Source organism: Crinia signifera, chromosome 9 (assembly GCF_055691185.1).
Source record: "Crinia signifera chromosome 9, ASM5569118v1, whole genome shotgun sequence".
In the NCBI taxonomy this organism is placed as follows: Eukaryota; Metazoa; Chordata; class Amphibia; order Anura; family Myobatrachidae; genus Crinia; species Crinia signifera.
The window spans coordinates 63,485,970-63,510,897 of NC_139225.1; the positions used below are offsets into that span (position 1 = coordinate 63,485,970).

General features: G+C 41.7%; 1 protein-coding gene across 1 annotated transcript in view; it reads left to right on the forward strand.

Moving 5' to 3' along the window:
• Positions 1-2,173: 2,173 nt before the first annotated feature.
• AR (androgen receptor) overlaps positions 2,174-24,928 on the forward strand; it is a 274,049-nt gene continuing 251,294 nt past the window's right edge. The window contains exon 1 of the mRNA XM_083159122.1: positions 2,174-3,468. Within this exon, the coding sequence (XP_083015248.1) occupies positions 2,234-3,468 (1,235 nt within the window). The 5' untranslated portion in view covers positions 2,174-2,233. The remainder of the gene's footprint in view (positions 3,469-24,928) is intronic.

Sequence of the window (24,928 nt, forward strand, 5' to 3'; positions counted from 1 at the left end):
TTGCCGTCGCCAGGGGCCATACACACTGAGTGATCCCTTCTGCATTTCTAAGCCATCTACAGAGATCGCTTAGAAATGGCGCTGTAATCGCCCCGTGTGTATGGCCCATGACATTGTCTGCCCTGCATACCTGAGCAGCGAGCGGCTCACCATTTACATCTTTCGCCGGCCTTCTGCTGAGTACAACAGTCGCTTTCCGGCAGTTCAGTGTTTCCCACCCGCACTGACTGCTGATGGCGGATGGCTCGCTCCCTGCCAATAACAGCATCAGCGGTTTGTCAACAGGCGACGACTGCTGACCAGGGTAGCTGGTGCTGTCTGCGGACAGGGATCCTCTACTGGCACCAGCTAAAATCCACTTCTTCATTAATTTGCAAGAGCTTTGCCATCCCACAAATATCACCCCCTCTGCAGTATATACTGAGGAGTGAGCCAAAGAACTAACACCTACTACATAGGAGGGGCTTGATTGATTTGAAAACTCTATTGCATAATTATTTGGCCAAACTTGATAACCAGAGTGTGAAACTATAGGGAATCTATGTATGGGTGCATGTTTTATTTCTAAACATTTATGTATTACTGATATAGGTTTTTGTTTATACATATATTAATAAAATATTTTTTATTATATATTTCTTCTTTCCAATTGTGTGGCGCTCTCTGATATACACAGGGGTTAATCTCCGTATATATTCTCTTTCATTGTTTCCCATGTGTTCACATCATTAAATGAAAATCATGTTTGTGAAAAAAGATACTTTTAAAAACTATTTGTTGGTTGTGGAAGTAGAGACTTCAGAACAGCAAGGAAAGAATGACAGACGAGTGAGTTGCATGAGTGGGTGTGAGCAACTGGTTATGCTGACAGCCACTCCTGTAACACCCTCTTCAGGACCATGGGCCCCACTGCTATTAAAACTTCTAACAGTTTGTATTGGATACTAGGGGGTAAAGATGGGAGCGCTATTGAAGATGGGATGTTGCCCTTGGCAACCAACCAGATTCTATCTTTCATCTTCTAGAACTTGCTAAATAAATAAGTAGAATCTATTTGGTTGCTAGAGGCAACATACCATCATCAAACGAATTTCCATAGTGAATATACCCCTACAACTCAGGCTGCCATGTTCATGTTCTTAACAGCTGTTGCAAATAACTTTTCTACTGTTTATGTTGAAGCTTCTGTTGCTTGCAGTTTGCATCCCATACAGTATATTCCATAGTACTGAGCTCTGTAGTGCAGCAATACAGTCACCATGCTGAGTGCCAGATCTAAGAATACTATTTCTACTGCCTCTCGAGTCTACATAACATGTACTGTCTGCTGTACACATGTGTGTACCAAACATACACATGGTGACAGAGAGAATGAGAGCACCTTAGCCGCTGCCTGGTCTCTGATAGCACGCATGCTGTACATGTGATGCCATGTGCTCCGTCAGCACTGACTGCTCCCATGGGATACAGCACCTGCACGCAGGAGATCCCCCTGCTGCCCATCCTCTGATGGCACCCTGATGCCAACCTGCACTGAGGCTGCCGCGTGTGCTACTTCCAGCAGCAGACACACATCACTCTCTTCTTCTCTAGTTCAGACACCCGCCCCGGGGAGTTTCTTGGCCAGTATCCGGGGACACAGGGAGGACGGTCCCCTGTAAGATCCGCCCGGGTTTAGGGCCTCGCTGTAGTTGGAAGCCGGCTGAGCTCGGGCACCGTATGCTCTCTTCCCCCGGCACCGGGGCAGCTGCTAGTGACAGGGGGCAGCACACACTGGGCAGCGCTGATCACTGAGGAGGAGACGGCACGCTATAGGCTGCATTACTTTGGGGGTCAGGTAAGGGTGCTCATCCAGGGCAGCAGCACTGGGGGGGGACACTGCCGGGGTGAGCACTGAGGAGGAGCTGCGGATTTAGGGGAGGTGGGAGTCGGAGGCTGCGTGCGGGATTGCAGGGAGTGCGGGGGGTGCTGCAGCGGGATAGTGCGGGCTCGGGAGGCTGAGAAGTTTGGGAGACACAAAGGTGCGGGCAGCAGCGGGATAAGTTATAGAGGAGTGTGAGCACTGGAGTGTGACACCCGCACTACACACAGGAGTGTGACACCCGCACTAGTACACACAGGAGAGGGAGGGAGGGGTGAGGGGGGAGCCGGCGGCCACTATACGGGGGAAGCAGCAGTAGCAGAGGGGTGGGCGGGCACTCTCCTTGGCACTCACCCTGACCCCGGGAGGGCGATGGAGGTGCACATCGGGCTCGGGGGGGTATACAAGCAGCCGCCCGGTAAGATGATACGGGGAGCCTTTGAGAACCTCTTTCTGAGCGTGCGGGAGGCGCTGCAAGGTGAGCGCAGAGCAGCAGCCGCACCTGAGGCGTCCCAGCCGGCTCCAATCTGGGGAGAGCCAGCAGCCACTTACCCACATTCCAGCTGGAGCGAACACCCGGAGCCACAGCCCCTCTCCGCCTGGTCCGAACCCCGAGGCAGCCAATCACCCGGCTGGAGAGCGCAGCCAGAGGCAGCTCCCCGCAGTCCCCGCAGCGAGGTCTCTCAGTACCCTCAGCTCAGCGGCTGCTCCACGGAGCTGAAGGAGATCCTGTGTGACCGGGAAGGGATGCTGGAGACCGAGGAGGTCGGCTCAGAGCACGCCACCAAGGAAGGCTACCCGCTGGCCGCGGAGGGCATCTCTGACAGTGCCAAGGAGATCTGCAAAGCGGTGTCCGTGTCCCTGGGGCTGAGCATGGAGGCGCTGGAGCAGCTGAGCGCAGGGGCAGAGGCGCAGAGGGGAGACTGCATGTTCGCCGCCTCCTGCACTCACACCATGGACACCAACAAGTGCCAAGTGGGTGAGAAGGAGAAGAATGACACCTCGTCCCCCCAGTACCGGGACGGGGCCTTTAGGAGGAGCGGCCACACAAACTTCTCCTCTGGCAAAGCCCCAGAGGATGGCAGTGCGCTGGGCACGGATGAGAAGGAGCAGCCCTGTACGGACCTGGCACTGCCAGAACCTGGAGGCTACAGAAGCCGTGGCATGGAGCTGACACCCAGCCTCACGTTATATAAACCCTCTACATTTATGGAGGATGCCCCTGCCTACACGGGCAGGGATTATTACAGCTTTCAGATGGCACTTACACCACATGGCAGGATAAAGGTAGAGAGTCCCATGGAGTTTGGTGGCAGTGCTTGGGGGGCACCCAGCAGGTACGGGGAACTATCAGGCTTTGCCCATTGTGGTCCAGCTGCCAACTGGCACTCTCTATTTGAGGAGGGTCAGCCCTCTGGTTCTTACACAGATGCCACCCTGTATGGCTACCCCCGAAGCCATGTTCCACCTGGTCCAGACAGTGAATACCCTCCAGATACTTGGTATCCAGCCACAGCCATGTTGGGCAGGGTTCCTTATGGTGCTCCCATGAAGACCGAGATGACCCCATGGATGGAGGGATACTCTGGTGCATTTGGAGAGATTAGGTAAGCGATTTGCAATGTGGCAGTGTCATCAATGATACATGTTATAATAAGAAGTGGCATGGTGTGTTCCCTCACAGACTCAAAGTAAATCTCTACTAAAAGTGAGGAAGTTTAGTTCGAGTGTTTAAGCTGTGACCATGTGTAGTATGAGTAGGTGCAGCACTGGACAGCGTCACTCTTCCACCTCCACCTGCTCTACTTACACTCTACATACACACTTATACTGTGCCACAGAGGTAACACCCAACTTGTTGTTTCTCTTTGTTTTTTTCTTTGACAATGCAAGGTGTATCACAGCATTAAAACTATCAACCTAAAAAAAACCCTGCTTTTAAAGATACATATATATATATATATATATATATATATATATATATATATATATATATATTAACATCTAGTGTAGTTTATTTATAGGAGTTATTAACCCTTTTTTTCTTATTTAAATACAGGTTGAGTATCCCCTATCCATAGTTCCCTTATCCACAGTTTCCAGAATGTCATTTTTTTTTTTGGGTTGCTAAAAGCACTACTGGCTACATCTGTAACTGGTACGTACTACTAAGGACATGATGTGTAACTGGCACGAAATATCTGCAAAAAATGATTGATTAGTATTCAAGTTCAGTGCCTGAGATAGGACACAAACTTTGTTTCATGTTTTGATACCTTGTTTTATGCACAAACAAAATTTATTTGTGTGTATTTCATGTGTTTGATGTGTTTAAACCAGTGGTTCCCAAACTTTCGAATCACGGCACCCTAGAGCATCAAAATATTTTCAAGGCACGCCTAGGTCAAATGCTTCTTATCGAGAAATTCGGAAAAAAAATATATTAATTAGGTACATTGTGTTTATATGTCACAGTTATCTGGTGAGGGACAGGATTTGCTCCTGTTTGTCCACATATATTATGATTGGCAGCCACAAGCACTAGTTTTGTCTGTGACATTGACCATAAATAATATGAATTGATCTTTGTCCACCAACCCAGGGAACCCCTGCAAGTGTCCTGAGGCACCCCAGGGTGCCTAGGCATACAGTTTGTGAACCATTGGTTTAAACAGCATAAATGCAAGATACCTCAAGATACCTCATTGAAATATAAAATTATTCTGAAAAACAGAATGATCCCTTATCCAAAATTCTTCTGGTTCTTGGCATTTTGGATAAGGGAAACTCAACCTGTATATTAATAGCTCAAAACAAAATGAAACCTACCATAAATGTTTGCATTTAGGAGGGAACTCAACCTCCAATGGGACTGATGTGAATGGCCAAATATTGTCTGTAAAGTAGGCACTGCAGAAATGTTTGTATGTGTATATATATATATATATATATATATACATATATATATACACACATATAATTAACCCTTTTATCTATTCTAAAAGTGTGTTTCTTTCATGTTCTTTGTGTCTCATTTTTTGCAGTACACTTTGTGCAGTACAACTTTCTTGAAAATGAAAAATAATTGTATTTTATATAAATGTCATTGGCTCTGTATACCAGCTACCTTTTGCACTAACTTTATTTTTTAATAGAAAACCTCATAGGTTGACAGCATAGTAAATATGTTGTCATTTTCTCTGCCCAGCTGACCATTTAATAAAGCTTAACAATTTAATTATGATTAACTATACCATAGAATATAAGCAATTTGACTGTATATAGTTACATAACTTTTAGTTGTTTTATAGAACAACACATAACAGAGTGGCGTACATATACTATCTATCTCTCTCTCTCTCTCTCTCTCTCTCTCTCTCTCTCTCTCTCTCTCTATCTATCTATCTATCTATCTATCTATCTTGAGAGTCTGATATCTTAAAATGAAAATGTTTATTGTTTTTACAATCAAGTCAGAAAGTTCCACTCTATATATTTGTGTGTGTGTGTGTGTGCGTGCCTACCGCGCATATATATATATATATATATATATATATATATATATATATATATAGTGCGTGTATATATATATATATATGTGTGTGTGCGTGCCTACCGCGCATATATATATATATATATATATAGTGCGTGTATATATATTTATATGTGTGTGTGTGTGTATATATATATATGTGTATATATATATATATCTATATAGATATAGATATATATCTATATAGATATATATCTATATATATATATATATATATATATATACACACACACACACACACACATACATACAGTACATACAAATGTACATGTATACATTATCAGAAGTATAACACAAGATTGAATACTATACTACACATTTTACATTATTTATCATTTTCACTTAATTTTTAGAAGTAGCTTTTTTTTTATTTATTTAATATCATGTGATCATTTTTATTATATAAAACCATGTATCATCTTAAAACATTTTACATTTAAATGCTTAGAAATTAAAGTTCATATAGTGCTGCACAACATGTTGCCAACATATTCTTCTTCTTCTTAATATTAAAAGATGAGTGCCAGTGTATATTTGTGCATCATTTGCTGTTAGAGAAGATGGGCTGTTTCAATGACAAACATAGATATAATGTGTAACTTCCTCTTTTTTCTCTCTCTAGGAATAGAAAACACTAAAGTATTGATTGATTGCAATAGGCATTTATGTTAGTGTCAATACATTTTTTTTATAGATATAAAAATAAAACAGTTTTATGAAACTACTAATAGTTTTATAAAATGTTAAGACTGCCGTTTCAGTGTCACCCTGTCTTTTATCCTTCATCTGGCCCAATTTGCACCCCGATTCGCAGGAAAGTGCTTAATACCCTATGGGGTAGTAATCAGTTTCGTGTGAGATCCCGCTGCCATAAAATGTGGTGGATGCCGCTCTGATTCCCCCCTGGTGAGATAATTGCCGCCAGTTGAATTCCCCCCGTAATGTGTAACAGCATTGCAGCTTCCTCTTTTGTCTCTCTTTCTAGGAATAAAAAACAGTAAAGTCTTGATTACTAGTCATTCAGGTTGGTGCGAATATCTTTTGTTTTATATTCCTAGTGATTTGTAAATAAAAGTTTAATGAACGTACCAAGCATTGTTTAAAATCTCATGTAGCCATAAAGCAAGAGGTGTCCCTTGACTGAATGTAATACTATCTAGTATGTCTTTAGAGAAAGTTTTCTAGAGGAAGAGACAAAAGAACTTCTACTGAAAGCTACAGAATGTAGGTACTGTGTAATAAAGTTTTTGTTGTTGTTATTTATTGTAAAAGAATGTTTTCAGAACGTTCTGGTTTATTTATCAGTCACATCAGATTTGTTGCAAAATTTGATGTTTAATATTCAGTAATAAACACACACTTTGATGGTGTACAATTTATTGCACTTAAACAGCTCATCCATATTAATTTTGATATCTAAAGTGATTCTAACAATCCAAATGATGCCAGTTGCTGAGTAATTCAGTTGAATGCTGCGGCAGAAACTGCTCCAGCTGTAAATATTATGAAGAGCATATAACAAGTGGAAAGATTCCATCATTCCTTTGAATTATTTTATGAACCTCTTTACCCCCCCAAAAGTTTTTCTTTCTTTGTTTATTTTAACCTGCTGTTCCTTTAACTGGCAGCTCACTGGTGCCGTATGAAGTGTGTACTTAATGGAATTTGTCCTTGTGTTATTTGTATTTTTTATCCTTAGCTTTCTGATTTTGAGAACATGCTTAATGCATCTAACTTTTTATGAAGAGAAAATGTTTTCTAAGAAGCTTCGGCTTTTTAATGCTCTCTGAACTAAACACTGATGCGTGTCCTTAAAGTGGTCACCATTTGCGTGTAATAAGATCCTGCTATTTACAAGGTGAATTTGACTAGTAAAAAAAATAAAAGGAGAGTAATTATATAAATAATAAGGAAATAATGGAGAGAAACAAACTAATCATTTAAAGTCAAATTTCAAGATACATAAACAAAGCAGTAGTTTTAAAGATACCTCCACTCTGTGATTCCATTCTCCAAGTAAACATTGTGTGTCCTGGATGGTATTTTAATAAAGGAAAATATGCGTATTATAACTTTTGACTTGTCAGAGTGTGCTACGATTGCATATATGCGGGTATGCTAGTTTATGGATTATTGTATTTTTATTTGATTTATACAGATGATGTAGTGGGTTAGATCATTCTGTTGAACTTATCTTTCTTCTGTTATTAACTCCTCCTCCTGAAGAGAGTCAGGATGTGCAATCCATTCTTTACCATGTATAGTTTCTCAGCTTCTTTTCTCTTGATTCGTAGTATAAAACCTTAGGTTTCAGCACTGTTGTCAGATGTATTGTACACAGATTGGCTGGAAGTTCCTCTTGCTTTTTCGTGTGTTGTATAAGTTTGTATAGGTGCTTATGGCCTCTTATATTGGTCATACAGTTTGCGATAAACAAGTTTCTGTAGCTTTTTAAAACTGACATTTTTTTGTTTACAAACTTTTCAGGATGTTTTCTCGGATAAATAATTATAATAATAGCTACCCGTCTTCACATTGACAGGTAATTGGAAGCAAACTGATAAATCGTTGCAGAAAGTTACGCGTTTATAACTATTGGCGTGGCAAACATCATTTTATATAATAGTACTTCTTAGTCCGTTTCTATTTTCTTCCACAACAATCCATACTGTAACATTGTATCAGTAGATTTATATCTGGTGACCGATTTATTTAAGTTGAAATGTATATGATAGTGATATTTTCTGTGTTTTTAGATTTTTTTATTTTGATTATAGCCAGTGTCTTTGAATAAATATATTTTTCCTTATTAGTATTTTATTTAGAACAAAATGTTGACCTTCCCCCAAAAAATTATTCTAAAACCTTTTACATTTATTCAAAATAAGACTGTTCCAATGGTATGAGAATCTGATTGATTTTACCTGTTCAAAGTGTTTAGATTTAATATCAAACCCTAACAGTGTTTCTTATCATAAGTTGAGCCGTACATGCTGGACCATGTAATACGCTAATATATTTATATGATTTGCATTACATTTTTTATGCTACAAAACAACTTCGTTTTGCAACTTAGAGGCAAACATTTCATTTTTAATACAAAAAAACCTCTTCTGTAAAATAGGATAATAATCAATAGAATGGATTTTGAATTTACCTTATTCCTTTAGGAATCATCCTTTATATACGATTACTATTTTTTCCATTATTATTCAACACACATTTTGTGTAAATACATGTGTAATAGTTTATGAATCAGGTCCCTGTGGTACAATATGTATATTTTAAGCACATACATTACATTATATATCCCAGTCACAGTGTTAATGAATTTTGAATTATAATGTAGTGTTAATAAAACTTTATTTTCAGATATTATTATCAGTTTTTGTTTATCTCTACGAATTTTAGCAGATGCTTTATTCTGATTATTTTCTCTCGGAAATGAAAACGTTTATTATTTCAACCATCAATTTTGATGGATAGGCACTGATGTCATTTTTAAAGTAACCTAAACACATTTTCAGTGTTTCCTAAATAAATACCAGGCCTGAGGGATAATGGATAAAGCTAAGACAAATGTGATAAGTCATTCAACAGATTACATAAATCTGTAGTACCTTATTGCCATAAACCTAGACAGTTTGAGAATATTCTTGAACTTTGTATAAATGAGGAGCAGATGTACTGAGTACTGTGTTATATTTCTGCACCTGTGTTTTCTTGTGAGCAAAACTACGATTCCCGGAATCATTTGAATACTTTCATTGAACCTGTAGGAGCAGCCTTGAAATTTGTGTTCTAGCACTGGAAAGTCCTTGCGGTTTCAACCCAAATCAGTAATAATTAACATAATGAATAAGGATTACTGAAAGCGGTAATATGCTTATTATATTTATGTGCACTTTGCGCTTTTTATTAATCAGATATTATAGATTGTTCTTGTATACTGCCAAAGAAAACAACACACTGCACAGTGAACTCTTGCCCAGTCAAATTATTTTGAAGACACAAAGAGATAATGCACTTTACCATAGGGTGTAAGGATCTGGCAGCAAGTTATGGCCTGAACATATTTGTATTATAACTTATATGTTCTATTAGCCAGTGCTTTCTGAAAATTGTTCAGTGAAATCTGAAGGGTATATACATTACTTACTTTGTACATTGCCTGTGCTCAACTGTGCAACAGAGTCATGGAGCTTTTAGCTTCTACACACTCAGTCACACAGGAGCAATCTGTGTATCCAATTTTTGTAATTTTGGAACTTGCAAGAGGTATTATTAAGTTAGCATATGTGTAAAGTTATTGGGAAACTTGGAAATGATAGGGGATAATTGGTGTACTGTTGCTTAGCCAATAGTGAACACCTAGATCGGTGCAATTTGGGCAAATTGCTTACATATTTAATTGTTAAGGGACTAAGCCGAACAAACAGATCATATGCACATGGCAGGAAGTTAGGCAGGCGGACTACTCACATTTACTAAACTTTTTTTTTAGCTTCATGAGAATATCAGTTTTCCGTCACATAAGGTGGAATTCAATTCTGGGCGAAGGACGCGGTAGGGTTCTTATAGGACTGTGTACAAAACTGTGCAGACTTGGAGTGAAATTGGGCCGTGAGGGGTGCAAGATGCGGTGCCACTGCCCGCTTTTCTACGCCATTGCAATTGGATTAACCCCTAGTTTGAATTCCATACGGATCTGTGCCATTGAGTTGTTTAACCTTCAATATAATATTTACGCTTTTTGTGGACAAAATGTTAATTGTATGTTTATATGTATCTACTTTGTAAATATGCGGCCCTCGCTTATTAATGATTGCATTCATTTAATTTAGGTCTAATGTGGTTACGGGGTACCTTGTAGTATTCGTAGTTCCCAAATGCTTTTCATATACGTCATCCACTGTTTTTTCTCCACATAGACCTGAGTCCTATAAGCACAGTTATTGAATTCCACAAAAAAAGTTAGCAGTTTAGGTAGTTGCTAGTATTTCTCTTTTGTGCTGGTGACTTTCTGTAGAGGTGTAATTCTAGTCAGCACAGGACTGACATCTTCAGAGGAGGAAGATTCTCCATTTTTATTTAGTGATGGAAAGGGATATTTTGTCGTCTGAGATGTTTTTCAACTACTTCACTGTTACTTGGTACAGATGCTATATACCATGAGTGTTTAAACTTGCTTTACTACAGAAAAGAGGAAAAAAATATAATATTTGTATTTACTGTACAGTGTTAGAGATTGTTAGTTAACTGAAATACTATCTCTTTCTATAGTATTACTTCCTGGCTCAGTTTGCCGCAGCAGCTACAGTTGCTGTTCAAGTAACTTCTCGTTTTTTTGCAAAACCTTGCCAACGATCGAGCAATGAATGCAGAACATAGCAGATAAATATCAATTTATTCATCATTTTTAAAAGTTATTGAATTCATTAACCCTTTGAGTCTCAACGTTGCTATGAGAGATGTGCAAAACATCTCCTAAAATGTCAGTCTCGCTCACAACAGTTTTTTTTGTGTGTAATATGTAAACTTCAATGAATTGACTTCCGATCATTTGCCGGCAATAACTACAGTTAATCATATTCCTTGACTACGGCCCTGGCATTTTTAGTGGATATTTTGCACACCTCTCACAGCAATATTGGCACTCAAAGGGTTAAGCACAGAAGGCCTCTTGAAATAAAAAAAACATTCTAGATGTTTTTGACTCTGTTCACTCATCACTTTCTATATTGCCATTGTATGTCATCATTTCTTATAGGTATTTCTTCATCTATTAACTTGATACGCTGTTAAAATGTACACAGCTTTAAAATAAATGTAGTCATACTGGGAGAACTGACACGCGTTAATTGATCTCTAAAGACTTTTTGAGTAGAATTTGCTCATTTAAAGTTGGAGACATAAATGTAACTTCATAAATGTCAAGAATAATTTCAGTAATGGTATAATCATAACTTTTCATAACAAGAAACAGTTAACGTAAAACAACTTCCTACAGTTTTCAAAGCAGGTTAGATAGGTTAATGTAAAGCCTTACGGTTAGGGTGGAGTTAGAATTCTACCTCATTATGTTCTGCTTTTTACTTTATTTCAAAAACCATAATGCCTACAACAAGAAAGAATACAATAGTAAAATTACTCTATTAATAGTCCAGATACCTAGTCCTACGCCATATAGTTTACAACGTTTCATTTAAAATTCTTCTAAGGAACATTTTTAATCAAGAAAGCTTATCCGTAAATTATACTTGTAAACATAGAAACTGACGTTTTATTCCTGTTAAGTGATGCATCTGAATTGTAGAAAGTCATTTTATTTTCTATTGAGGTAAATGAAAAATGTATTTATTGCTCAGTAGCACTGAGTGAAGTGTGGATGGAATTTAGCTAAGTGTTTTATTATGGCCAATTGAAAGCACTTACCATAAAAGAGAAATACTGTGTTTTGAGTTTGTGAAGAAGTAAAAGTTGTACATACTGTCTTATTATTTTACAATATGTGTGATATTAAGTGGACAACTTAAGTAATGAATAATTCATTAAGATAGTTCCCATCAGCAAAGTAAGATAATATGAAATAATCTGTATGTTGATTACTACGAGTAAACTGGTGGCCTACGAGCATGACATGAAACTTTTTATGACCCTCACACTCCCGACCCCCCCCCCCCACCATGATCTCTATGAGTAATCTATGAGTAATCTTGTCCTGAATCTGAGTACGTATTTACCACGTAGCGTCCCTGTCAGAATGAGCGTAGTGTTCCCGCGGCCAGCGTAGGTAAAAGTAGCGTAGTGTTTCCGCGAGTGTCCCTGTCAAAATCAGCGTAGCGTAGTGTACCCACGGCCAGTGTAGTCAGTCCGCAGTACGCAGTACATTGTGTATGATATGGCAGGTGTGAATGTGTTCCTGAAACACCCCCACTATCCACGCCAGCCCGAAGCGTGGCAAGCGGACGCGTTCCTTTTCATACCCCCACTATCTACGTCGGCCTGGAGTTGACTTTATATAGTGTGGCGAGCCCGAAGCATGGCGAGCGGACGCTGATTACTTTACATGTATTCTGCGTCCCCTCGCGGGGCTCGCCATGCTTCGGGCTTGGCCACTTTATAAAATCATCTCCACGCCGACGTGTATAGTGGGGGTATGAAAAGGTTGGGAGGACTCATAACGCGTCGGCTTGCGGGGCTCGCTGCACTCGCCACGCTTTGGGCTGGCATGGATAGTGGGGTATCAAATGGAGGCATTTGCCAGTATGTAACATGGAGCACTGGCAAATGCCTTCTTTATTGTGCATGAGACGCACTTGTGTCCGCACTCCCTCTTTGTGCAGGAGATTCACGAGCTACCGAGCTCCTAACCCTGTCAGCAGGGTTGCTGTACCCTGCCTCAATAGTTACTCAGACGCAGGAGTGCATCAGATGCTCCTGTGTCTCAGACAGATGGAGTGCCTTTCCGCTGGCGTCCGCCTGATCCCCTCTCTGCTGGAGAGGGGATCATGCGTGCGCCAGCACTGTGTGATAGGCGCTCACTAGGCTTGCCAGGGACACCTGCAGTTCCTGGCAACAGTACGGTAGTTACTTGTGTAGTTTCACGGCAGCAGCCTATGCTATGCTGATAACGTAGCTTAGGCTGCCGCTGTGAAACTACACAAGTAAGGCAGCCGTTGGGCTACACTAGTAACATAGTTTCAAACGTAGCGTAAGCTGCCGCCGTGAAACTACACAAGTACACTGATTTTCCCAATTAAACATGTATTCCTAGATTAATTGTTCCTTAGAATATTCTTAGTCTTTTGCAATGCCTTGATATATAAATAGCATCATGATTTTACCGTATTTCATATGCTGATTTTTAAAACCCATATGCATTGCATTTGCTTTTCCCCATTAGGGCAGTCCTGGGATTAGCAACGCCACAGTACCTATGTACGTTTTTTTAGAAAGGAAATGTTTTTTTTGAATACAGTTAACTATATCTATACAGTTGCCTAGATTATCTATATCTATAGGGGATGGCACATGACGTAAATTACATAGGTACAAACTCATATAAGCAGTTCACAGTTTCGTATAAATACATAAGCAGTGTCATATATTTGTGGCATAGGCAATTGGAAGAGAGTATAATCTGAAGAGTTAAGGAGGTGTAATAGTTTTAAGTTGTTGTGGAGTTTGGGGCTAATAGAGAGTACTCAGTCCAATTCACGCACTGTATTATGAAGCGTACAGGTCCTGGCTGTCTGTATCTTCTCAGTAATCCTTTAATCCCGCCGATCACCCTATGTCCTTTCAAATGTAAAACAAACAAAAGAAAAAATTGGTAAGACCCCAAAGGCAAATCAAAACTGCCTGAGAGCCTTTATCCTAGGGTGTTTTCTCAATATCTTATTTATCAAAATGGTTTCAAAATAATAGTTAAGAATGTAGTGTGATATATTTGGTATATTTAAAGAAATGATAAATAATCTTAGGAAAGTGTATTTTATTGTTAGAAAGCATTTACATTTATTCTGTTCAGTTACTAGAGTGCAATACTGAGCTGCCTGTCTGAGGTCACTTTGCCTTTCATCTGACATGCTCCACTTTGACAGTAATTTGGGGTAACATAACTGCTTTTAGTGGTACTGTGACCGGAATGTTCTAGGCATGTCTTAGAAGAGCATAGGTAACATTTCATCATAATATAGCCCATGTTACTAAGCAGTTCTTCGGTTATAATGAAACACTATTGAGCTGATATAGTTACTTTTCTCCAAGGGCAGTGAAGAGATTTTGTTACATTGCATGGACTTGAGTGACGTAAGCATAACTACTAATGGCTTGATTAGAAATAAGTAATTCCTACTGACTGTTAATGCCACTTTGACATAGTATTGGTTATCACTCATTATATGCCAGTATGTCTGCTTAAATTTGGAGTTAGGTTTGTAATTTTCCTGTCTGCATTGGCATTTGTCAGAATCCATGAAACCCCTCAGGACTTTATGTCCAACTGCCTCTTCCTTTTCAGTATGTGTAGAGTGTAATGAAAAATGAGTATCGTTACTAGGTTGCCCTCAAAATGATGGTTATGCACAAAGAACATGGAGCCACGAGCCAGGTGTGCAACCATTGGTGCTGCACAGCTTGCAAGGTTCTTTGGGTGGCACAGCTGCAATCCCATGGCCCTTGCTTCAGCTAGATTTCTCAGCAGACATCTTGCACCAGGATCACTTAGATATTCCAGGTATGCACCCTGCAGTGATCCTTAGGTTGCTTCAGCCAGCGCTGCCTAGGCCATCATGGGGTGCGTTTGAGCCCTGTTACAGTGTGGCAACCATCATATTAATAATCCTGTCTGGAGTCACCATCTTTGTAGGCCTGGTTTTAAGATATAACACAGAATAAGTACCTGACAGTGAGAATTTCTAATAGTAGTGGACAAAAAAAAAAATGGCTGCCACGATCTTGTGACTCGCTATTTTCCGGGTTTGGTCCATGGACCGATGATGTGTAAGGGCAACAATATGTATGTGCAGACCCGCTGGGCGAACACCTTCGCCACACTCGCCGAAATGTTTGTGCAGACAGGGGTGGGAAGAGCGTGATTAGTTGGCTGTTGCATGGGAATGCCCACAAAAATGGTGGGTGCACCCATAAAAATACGAATGCAGGCATGTGAGCGCTTGCCTGGAATTCTGCTGTGCCCATGGCAAATAAAAGACAGTCCAGGTTGACTTTTATTGGCAAACAGGTAACCATTGTAAAACAAATTGTCCATACGGCTGCTTGGGAATGGATGTGTAAGCGAACACATCCATTCACATGCAACAGGGTAATTCGCTAGGCAAAGGGGGTGGGCATTTGCTCGCCTGGTGGGCGGCCTTTACCCGGTCGATAAGCAGCAAATTTACACTGCAAGCCCTAAATTAGATATATGCCCAGAACCACTGATTATATGTGTATTTAGTCCTTCGAACTGTTGGCTTGATATGAGGGAAAACATTCTACTAAAAACACCATCAGGGATGTATTATAATAGTTTTATTTGAATAGAAACAACATTTTATATTGTAAATACCAATTTGTCAGGACCATTAATGCCAAACCTATCATTTTCTAAATCTACCAAAGGAAAAACCTAATAAAATAATTTACACATTTGCGAAATCATAAACTGAAGCACATTTAAGATTTTGAATACTTAGTCATAGTTGCACAAAAAATGCTTGCAGAGCCAACACCAGTAATGTGTAATGTATTGTTGACTTTTGGGTAATATTTTTTTTTTTATTGTGTGCGCAACGTTAGAATGCTGACAATACTTCATACTGATTATTTGCAGAGCAGAATTGTGTTCAGAAAAGACTAAATAAAACCAATGAAACAATACCAGTGATTCAATCCAACATATTATACAATAGGGTATTAAGAAAAGTTGAAATATATGGAGAAATTGAAATAGGATATGTTTCCTGAAATGATTGAAAAAGATCAGTGGTGTGATATTACAGGGCTATATTACTGTAAGAATCTAGTATTCATAATCTGAAATTATCAAGTGTATTTTCTTGTATGGTGGTATATGCACAGTAACATCATTCCAGAAATTCCCTTTAACAATGAAGTAATCTGGAACAGCGTTCTTGATTCAGGTATCCCAGGAATCATAAAATCTGACCAGAGTCCAGAGATAACTGAATCCCAGACCTCAATGTTATGTCCCGGGTGGTCTTACCTCAGCTGGGATTGTGCAGTAAATGGAAAACACAAGTTGCAGCATCTCCTGCTCACCGGGAAGAGGCTGTAAATGTCCCATTCACTAGTTAGCAGTATCACAAGCACTACCCCGCCAACTCGCTCAGCAGCTACTTGGTGGCTGGACCACATATGATACAATGTATGCGGTCCTTTTGCATACAATGTATCGCATGCAATCCCAGTCATGGCTGTAAGAACTGATAAATATTCATGGCAGCCATGATTATCTGCGACTTCAATCCGAGGAGCACAGGAACGCGCCTCAGATCAGAGTCAGAGGAAAATCACATGTGATGTGACACTCTTCATTCGATCCCTTGTTCCGAAAGCTCAGAATCGGATGAAACGTGTCCTTACAGCACTAGTGGATGGGGGCTGCTGCTCTTTAAACATTAATACAGTAGTAATACAAATATTTTTTCCAAAGGAAAATGAAATCACTTAAGTAGAATATCCTTCACACACGGGCTCTATTGACTTTAGTGCATGAAGCAGCATAAAGTTATCTTAAAGGTACAATAACTAAAACATATTCATGAGCAAAACATATTCTTTCTAAATTTGTATGATCTTGTATATCATTGTTATGGGAGCAGGTATACATATATCTTTTGAGTTTATTTGGTCACTGAACAGTGCTGTTCCATGAAAATCAGTGGTCTGACATTATTATTGTTATATCAAGCGAGAATATTTCTCAACATTTTAACTAGTGACTCTTAAGGCCCCCATACATTAGGCCGACTTGTCCTAGGGACAAGTCGGACCCAATTTACCTGCGAGCCGCCCGGCAGCTCCCCGGGAGGCTCACATACAATTTGGCACTTGATGTGCCATTTTTACATGGGATAAATCGCATGCGATTTATCGCATGTAAAAAAAACCCCTGGGGAGCTGCAGGGCGGTGAGCAGTAGTGGGGGCGGGCAGCGGCAGTAGTGGGGATGGGCAGCGGTGGTGGGGGGCGGGCAGCGGCGGTGGGGGGGGGATGGGGAGCGGTCAGCGGCAGCGGGCGGCGTTTGCGGTGAGCGCAGTGTACTTACACATAGCAGCAGCGGGGACGGGCAGCGCAGTGGCGGCTATTATATTTTTAAAATACTTGTCAAATGACCGGCCGCTCTCTGATTGGCTGAGAGCTCTCCGGCCAATCAGAGAGCGGCCGGTCATTTGACAAGTATTTTAAAACTATAATAGCCGCCACTGCGCGTCCCGTCCCCGCCGCTGCTGTTATGAGTAAGTACACTGCGCTCACCGCACACGCCGCCCGTCCCCACCACCGCTGCCGCTGGCCGCCCCCACCACCGCTGGCCGCCCCCACCACCGCTGGCCGCCCCCACTACTCCCCCGGTGTCTGTATGCATATGCCTGTCAGGTGGCAGGCATATGCATACAGGGAGGTCGGACGTGATCGTATGTACAGACCGTCCGACCTCCCTGATCCGGTCCGATGCGCACGGGACCGCGCATCGGATCGGATCAAATGTCACATACCTACGATTTTGGGCCGAATTTCATCCGATTAAAGTGCCGAAATCGGATGAAATCGTCCCAAAATCGCATAGTGTATGGGGGCCTTTAGTTAATTGGCATCTACACACTTCAGAGGCTCTCCCTCCTTGGGTAGACTGACAACAAAATGGTGTCACAGATCATACGTAAAAGTGGTATTGTTATATATAATGTTTGGAAGTTCTGTGGGTAGATCATTAGAAATGTAAATGTTCATATATCTGTAACATCATTGACTGGCATACAAAAAAAATGGTGACACAGAGGTGGAAACTATTTGCAGTACTGCTGCATCTTTGGATGCACTTGCAATGTGAAGATATTCTAATGCCGTAAATAGGTGCCAGAAGAAATTGCGGCATTTCAAATTCAAATGCTGCATCCGAAGACACAGCAGCCGTTGCGATTGTTGCAGCCATCTGAGCATGCCTAAGCATATTTAAAATGACCACCAGTACTTTCCAGCCCGCATTCAAAATTGGGGTGATGTTGCTGCCTCCATCCAGCTCCCAATCAGCAGCAGGATGTCCAGTCTTGCATATACAGACTTGCACATGCTCAGATCTCTCAGAGTTGTACTAAAAGATGGTACACACAGTGAGATTTGCACTATTTTTCTATTTGATTTTGCTTATAGAAGCAAATTTGAATCAAAATCAAATATCCACAAAAATCCACAAGATCCACGATCCACAAAAAATTCGGTACTTGTTTCCTAGCACGGCCACACCGATTTACATCGGGGTGGTCGTGTCGGAAAAATCGGGTCGATCGCATCGCATGCGATTTGGTCGCATGCAATGCGATCAACGCGACTGACCGATTTTCGACCCGATTTTTTCATTGAATGAAATGTAAATCGGGTCCCAGGATTTTACATTGGATTCAATGTAAAATATTCCCAACCCCCTCAAATTTAACGCCGTAAACCACCACCCCACGATAGACGCCAACCCGAAGCGTGGCGAGCGCAGCGAGCCCGCGAGGGGCGGCGGTGCGCGTCCTCCGACCTTTTCATTCCCCTACTATCCACGTCGGCGTGGAGTTGAGAATAGAATAGTGTGGCGAGCGCAGCGAGCCACCGAGCCCGAAGCGTGGCGAGCGGACGCGTATACCTGTGAAGTTATACGCGTCCGCTCGCCACGCTTCGGGCTCGGTGGCTCGCTGCGCTCGCCACACTATTCTATTCTCAACTCCACGCCGACGTGGATAGTAGGGGAATGAAAAGGTCGTAGGACACGCACCGCCGCCCCTCGCGGGCTCGCTACGCTCGCCACGCTTCGGGTTGGCGTCTATCGTGGGGTGACGACGGGGACATCTAAAATGTGAAATGAGTCATATTGGCCCATTTCACATTTTTCAAATTTTTTCACAATTTCAATGTTAAAAAATATTTTAACATTGAAGCCTATGGAAAAATCGGGGGCATCGCGTCGGGACCAATGTTAATGGTCCCGACCGACGCGATGCCCCCGATATTTTACCTTTCCCGACACGATTTCAATGTTAAAATATTTTTTAACATTGAAACCTATGTAAAAATCGGGGGCATCGCGTCGGTCGCGTCGGGACCAATGTTAATGGTCCCGACCGACGCGATGCCCCCGATATTGTGTCCTAGCCGGCAAAATGGACCTGATTTCAAAGGAAATCGGGTCCATCGTATGGATCGTGTACCTAAACTTAAAGGTACACGATCCATAAGATTGTGGCCGTGCTAGGAAACAAGTACCAAAAATTCCTAGTATACGAGAGTATACATGGCCAATAAAGTGATTCTGATTCTGAAATAGAAAATCGAATGGGCACCGAATGGTTTGTCTACATTCAATTCAGATTTGATCTTGATGTGCACTCCTGTGTACTGTAATTTGAATAGAAAAATAGTCGTGGCAGGCAAGACTATATAGTACATATCTGTACTACATACTCAAAATCGAATGTGAACACTGTAACCAACCCAGATCCAGACACAGATCAAATAGGGATGGAATAGAAAGTGAAATCTCATCTTTCGTATGCACTATAGCATATTTGCATATATCTCTGATTCTCTGTTTAATGTTTGATAACCTGTCAAAAAATTATACCCATTTTTACAAAAGAGAATGGGAAGTATCATAGGGATCTGAAGAGATTCCTCTCTTTACACTCAAATAGCTTTGGTGCTGGAGACATGACCACAGGAGACATGTGTGACTTCACCCCTTCCTTAAGTAAGAACCTATGGTTGCACACTCACCCAGGGGAGCTTGGTCATGGCATGGCAGGAGGCCTGGTAATAGTATCTGGTCAATGGGTTTAAAGTGATTAGGTCGACAGTCAATAGGTTGACCACTATTGGTCAACAGGCAATACTGTATGTCGACACAGGAAAAAGTTTGATGTGGTCTAGGTTGACAATGACAAATGGTCAACACAAGCAAATGTCGACATGTTAATGGTCAACACAGAAAATGTCAACATAAGTCTTTATTAAAAACTGACTTGTACTTGCTTCACGATCCAACTGGGCATAGAGTTAGACTACTACTACTACTAGTATGCCAAGCGCAGTGAGGCAACATACCCGAAGCAGTGAAGGGGACACAGGGAGTGTAAATGGATGCAGTACATTTATGCAGTGAACATGGCAACAGATGTCGACATAGATACCAAAAAAAGTGAAAAAAAATAGTTTCCTGGGTCATCCATTTCCATGTCAACCTTTTTCTTGTGTAGACCCTTTGTCACTGTCGACCTAGATACAGTAAGATCGACCTGTTGCCTCTGTCAACCTACTGCCTGTTATTGTAGACCTATTGACTGTCAACCAATAGTTGTAGACCTACTTCCTGTTGACCAATAGTTGTAGACCTATTGACCTCCGACCTAATTACTGTTGACCTAGTAATCTAATAATACAAAAAAAAAACTTCAGGATGGTCCTTGCAGAGTCCTGTGTCATGATAATCTATATTCATCACCTTCTCCCAATGTTCCCAATTCAGCGATGTACTGTATGGCTTACCTTTGCTATTTCCTGTGTTAAATGTTTCTGCTCCTCAAATGTGCGGCAACAGCCATTATTGCATTAGTATCTGGAAATGAAGGTTTCATAAACAATGGCCATAATCCACAGAGTTGGGTATATCTGTAAAATGTAGGCTTCTGGTTTTGCCCGTTACATATACATATAATAATGAATACTTTCATAATACAGGACTGAATTTTATAAATATTGTGGTACTCTTTACCTAGAGGGGCGCCCATCGCGGGCATCGCATGTACATCGCATGCCATTATAATGGCATGCGATGCGACCGATGCGATGCCCGCGATTTTACATAGAAATGCGTTTAAAATGTAAATCGCGTCGGTCGCATCGCATGCGACCAAAAAATTGCATGCGATGCGACCGACGCGATTACCGCGATTTTACATAGGGAACAATGTTAAATGGCCCACAGACCCCAAATAGCCACCCTGGGCCCCCCCAATTGTTAACGCCACCCCACGATCAACGCCACCTCCACGCCGAGGTGGATAGTGGGGGTATGAAAAGGTCGGAGGACGCGTACCGCCGCCCCTCGCGGGCTCGCTGCGCTTGCCATGCTTCGGGTTCACGTTGATCGTGGGGTGGCGTTAAGAATTGGGGGGGGGGGCAGGGTGGCTATTTGGGGTCTGTGGGCCATTTAACATTGTTCCCTATGTTAAATCGGGTCAATTGACCCATTTAACATTGTTCCCTATGTAAAATCGCGGTAATCGCGTCGGTCACATCGCATGCAATTTTTTGGTCGCATGCCATGCGACCGACGTGATTTTTTACCTGCGATGCCTATGATGAAAATCGTGGGCGCCCTTCTAGGTAAAGAGTACCAATATTTTAATTGTGGTATAATAGTATCATTCTAATTTGTATGTGCTGTGCAAGAATCCAGTCTTGGCATCAGCAGAGCAGATTTCATAACTGTGCATATTTACTTGGCTACATAATGATTCTTTATTTGTGACGGAAACTTTTAGTAGAAATTCTGAAACTCACAAAATTTAGTTTAGTAACCGCTAAAAGCACCTGGTTGGTAAAAACCATAATCTTCCACATTTATGCTGCTTGCTGCATCCTAATGGTGACCTTTACTTGTGTCCACAGCTCCCAGAAATGTGTCAGTTCAAAGAAGTAGCAGAGGAGACTTAACTGTTTGATATAAACATGTTTACTATTATCAGATTTCAAGTCTAAATGTTTAAAAATGTTGAAAACTACAATAGTGTTTTTGTCTCTTTCTAAATTGGCATTCCTTTTAATTGCAAGGTTGTTTTCATTGCCCTCATACCTCTTTTTTAATATTATTTTCCCTATTTTAAAGTGTTATTGTTATATTTTGTATATATCAATATTACTAAAATAGTTCTTACTTTATAGTTGTTCATAATTCGGCTCATACCCCTTTTACATTGCCGCAAAACCCCAGGTGTAAACTGGGCACTGAAAAGTAGTAGTGGGGCAGTGTAAATGGGTAACTTGGGTCAATGCAACCTGGGACCCGTTCACTGCAATGGAAAAGCAGTGCTTGGAGATGACGTAATCTCTCAGCGCTGGCCCAGGACCTGCCCCCGGTGATGTCATTCCCCTCTGCATTATGCCGGGTCGAGAGGGAAGTCTATGTCTGGCTTGTGGCCAGGTCTAAAATCCTGTAGGAATAACAGGAGTATCAGTTGCTACTCACGGCACCTCATTGTTACCTTCAGAGTGCCGGGAACGGCACACTGCCGCCAGTTACACACTGGGTGATATGCCATCTGCTTGAATGGATTGGACTGGCATATCATGCATATAATGCTCAGTGTTTATGAGCCATATGCATGGTCGCTTATGATGACACTAGGGGCCGATTTGGACCCATTCATTTAGGTCCGAATTCAGCCCCAACCACGATATGCAGGGTTTGCAAATGCGCGATTATGTGAATGTGCAAAACCCGGGAGGGGTGTTAGCAGGGATCGCGTGGTGTGGCAGGACAGGCGGCTGGCGTTACATTATGTCAGCACCACCCCAAATTCAGCGGGTAGTGGCCGGAATAAAAGTCAGTCTAGACAGATTTTTATTTCCAATGGGTAGAAAAATAATTTGATAGTGTGCAACCATCGACTGATTTCTCTCCCGTCTGGTCCCATGCGAGGGGAGCTGTTAGCGAACACCTCCCCTTGCATGTTAGAAAGGGGATTCCTGGGGGGGGGCATTAGACAGTGTTTACGAACATGTCTGAACTAGGCCCAAGGTTTTAAGAGCTGCGCATCAAACCTAGCGACATTGCTAGTGACACCATTTATGTTAATGAAGGATGGAGCAGTGATCATTCCCTCCTTCATTAACATCGTGCTAGTGTACATGGTTGACATGAGCTAATGGGGTCAGATACATCTGATGTAGCATGTGTGCATCAGATCAATCTGATGTGATCTGCTTGCATCCGATATATCTGATGTGATCTGCCTGCATCAGATAGATCTGATCAGATCTATCTGAAGTGAATAGAGTAAAATTTTAGCCCAGGGTTAGATCAGATTCCTGGGAGAGTCCAATGGAAATCTGAAGAGATTTGTAGCTTCAGATATATCTGCGTAGTGGATGAGGGGCTGACTCAAGAGAAAGGATGACAAAAATGAACCATTGAAATGTTGCTGTATTTAATTGTTCCTGAATATAAAAGCAATTGTCTTCTCCCACTTTGTTATATAATTAGATTATACAAAATAAAGTGTACACTCCTGGACTTATTTAGAGTTGACACATTGGTTTGTCCTGCCCCAGCAAAACCCACCACAGATCGTAGGAGCCCCCTCCCCCCCTCACCATTTGTACACCGGAGGCTGAGCTTCCCCAGCCGCCAGTCACAGCAGCAGGCTCGGGGATGTTCGCAGCGGCTCGGGAGGACTTGGATGCCTGAACTCCTGAGCGCTCACAAACTTCCCCAAACATCCCCGAGCCTGCCACCCACATAACGGCTGTGATCGACGGAGCGGAGGTGATGGTTGGGAGGGGGCAATGAGGGCTCGAGAGGTGGTGCGCCAGTGGTGCTCACCTGGACACCACTGGCGCACCTATTGCATATTAGTGGTATGCTGGAAAATTTTCCAGGACAGCCCGCTGCAGCATACCACCCAAAGGGTAAAGGTGCAAGAATAAATGGCAAGGTAATGCTTTTTTAAATTTTTTATTATTTGCTCATATCTTAGCATTTAACATATGTGTAGATGTAAGCAGTGAAGTGGTAAGACAATTACCTGGGCGCTGTAATTCTCGGTGTTGTGCTGCCTATCCCTCACCCTAATGAGTTATTCCTCAATGACCCAATTGCTATTGTGGAAAGGGGGGGTTTTGGGTGTGGGGTATGGCGCTACGCTGGGTCAAGCACAGCTTGTGGAGATGGGGCTACTTAACTTAAGTGTTCCTGATCTTTGATCTTCTCTCGATTTCTTCCTCGTTTGCATATTTTCTCATTGATTTTTTATGGAAGAGAAAAGACAAAGATATGGAGGGGTTTAGGTTGGACAAGGGATTTGATGCAATTTTCAAAGTGATGGTGTATGTCCCAGGTTCTTGATACTTCTTACCTCACTTACTTAAAAATGTAGTGAGGGTGAGCTTATCTGGGTATCTTTTTCAAGATGATCTGTGGGAGGCGTACCTTACTTACACATTAGCACGCAAAAAAACTCGCATCAGGGTATCTTTCTTAGGCTGCGTACCGGTACTCACGATTTTCTATGTATGTACACAAACATCAAGGTATCTTTTATCACTACAGGCGCACTTCTTTTGAATTGGTAAAAAATGTTTTATTTTACAGCATAAAATTCTCTTCTAAAAAATGGAAAAAAACAATATTCTCCATACAACTTGCACCGTCTGCTGGTGGGGAGGCACTATTGTCCACTTTGGATTGGGCAGGACTAGTACTGAGCTACTGACCGGTACTGTAGACTCTGTATATTGAGAACAAATTCTCTGTCCTACCTTTTTCCTTGGAGGGCGATTAGGTGCCACAAAACCTTCCAACAGAGAGTGTGTATCCAAAAATCAATAGCAAGTCCTCCTGCTGACGCGTTTCGAGATATTCATCTCTTTATCAAGTATGCCTTGATACCCAGTGTAGCGCCATACCCCACACCCAAACCCCCCCTCCTTTCCACAATATGCATAGATGTGTCTGACTGAACGCTTATGAGACTAGACTTGAGTATTTCATCGGGCAATGATGATGAT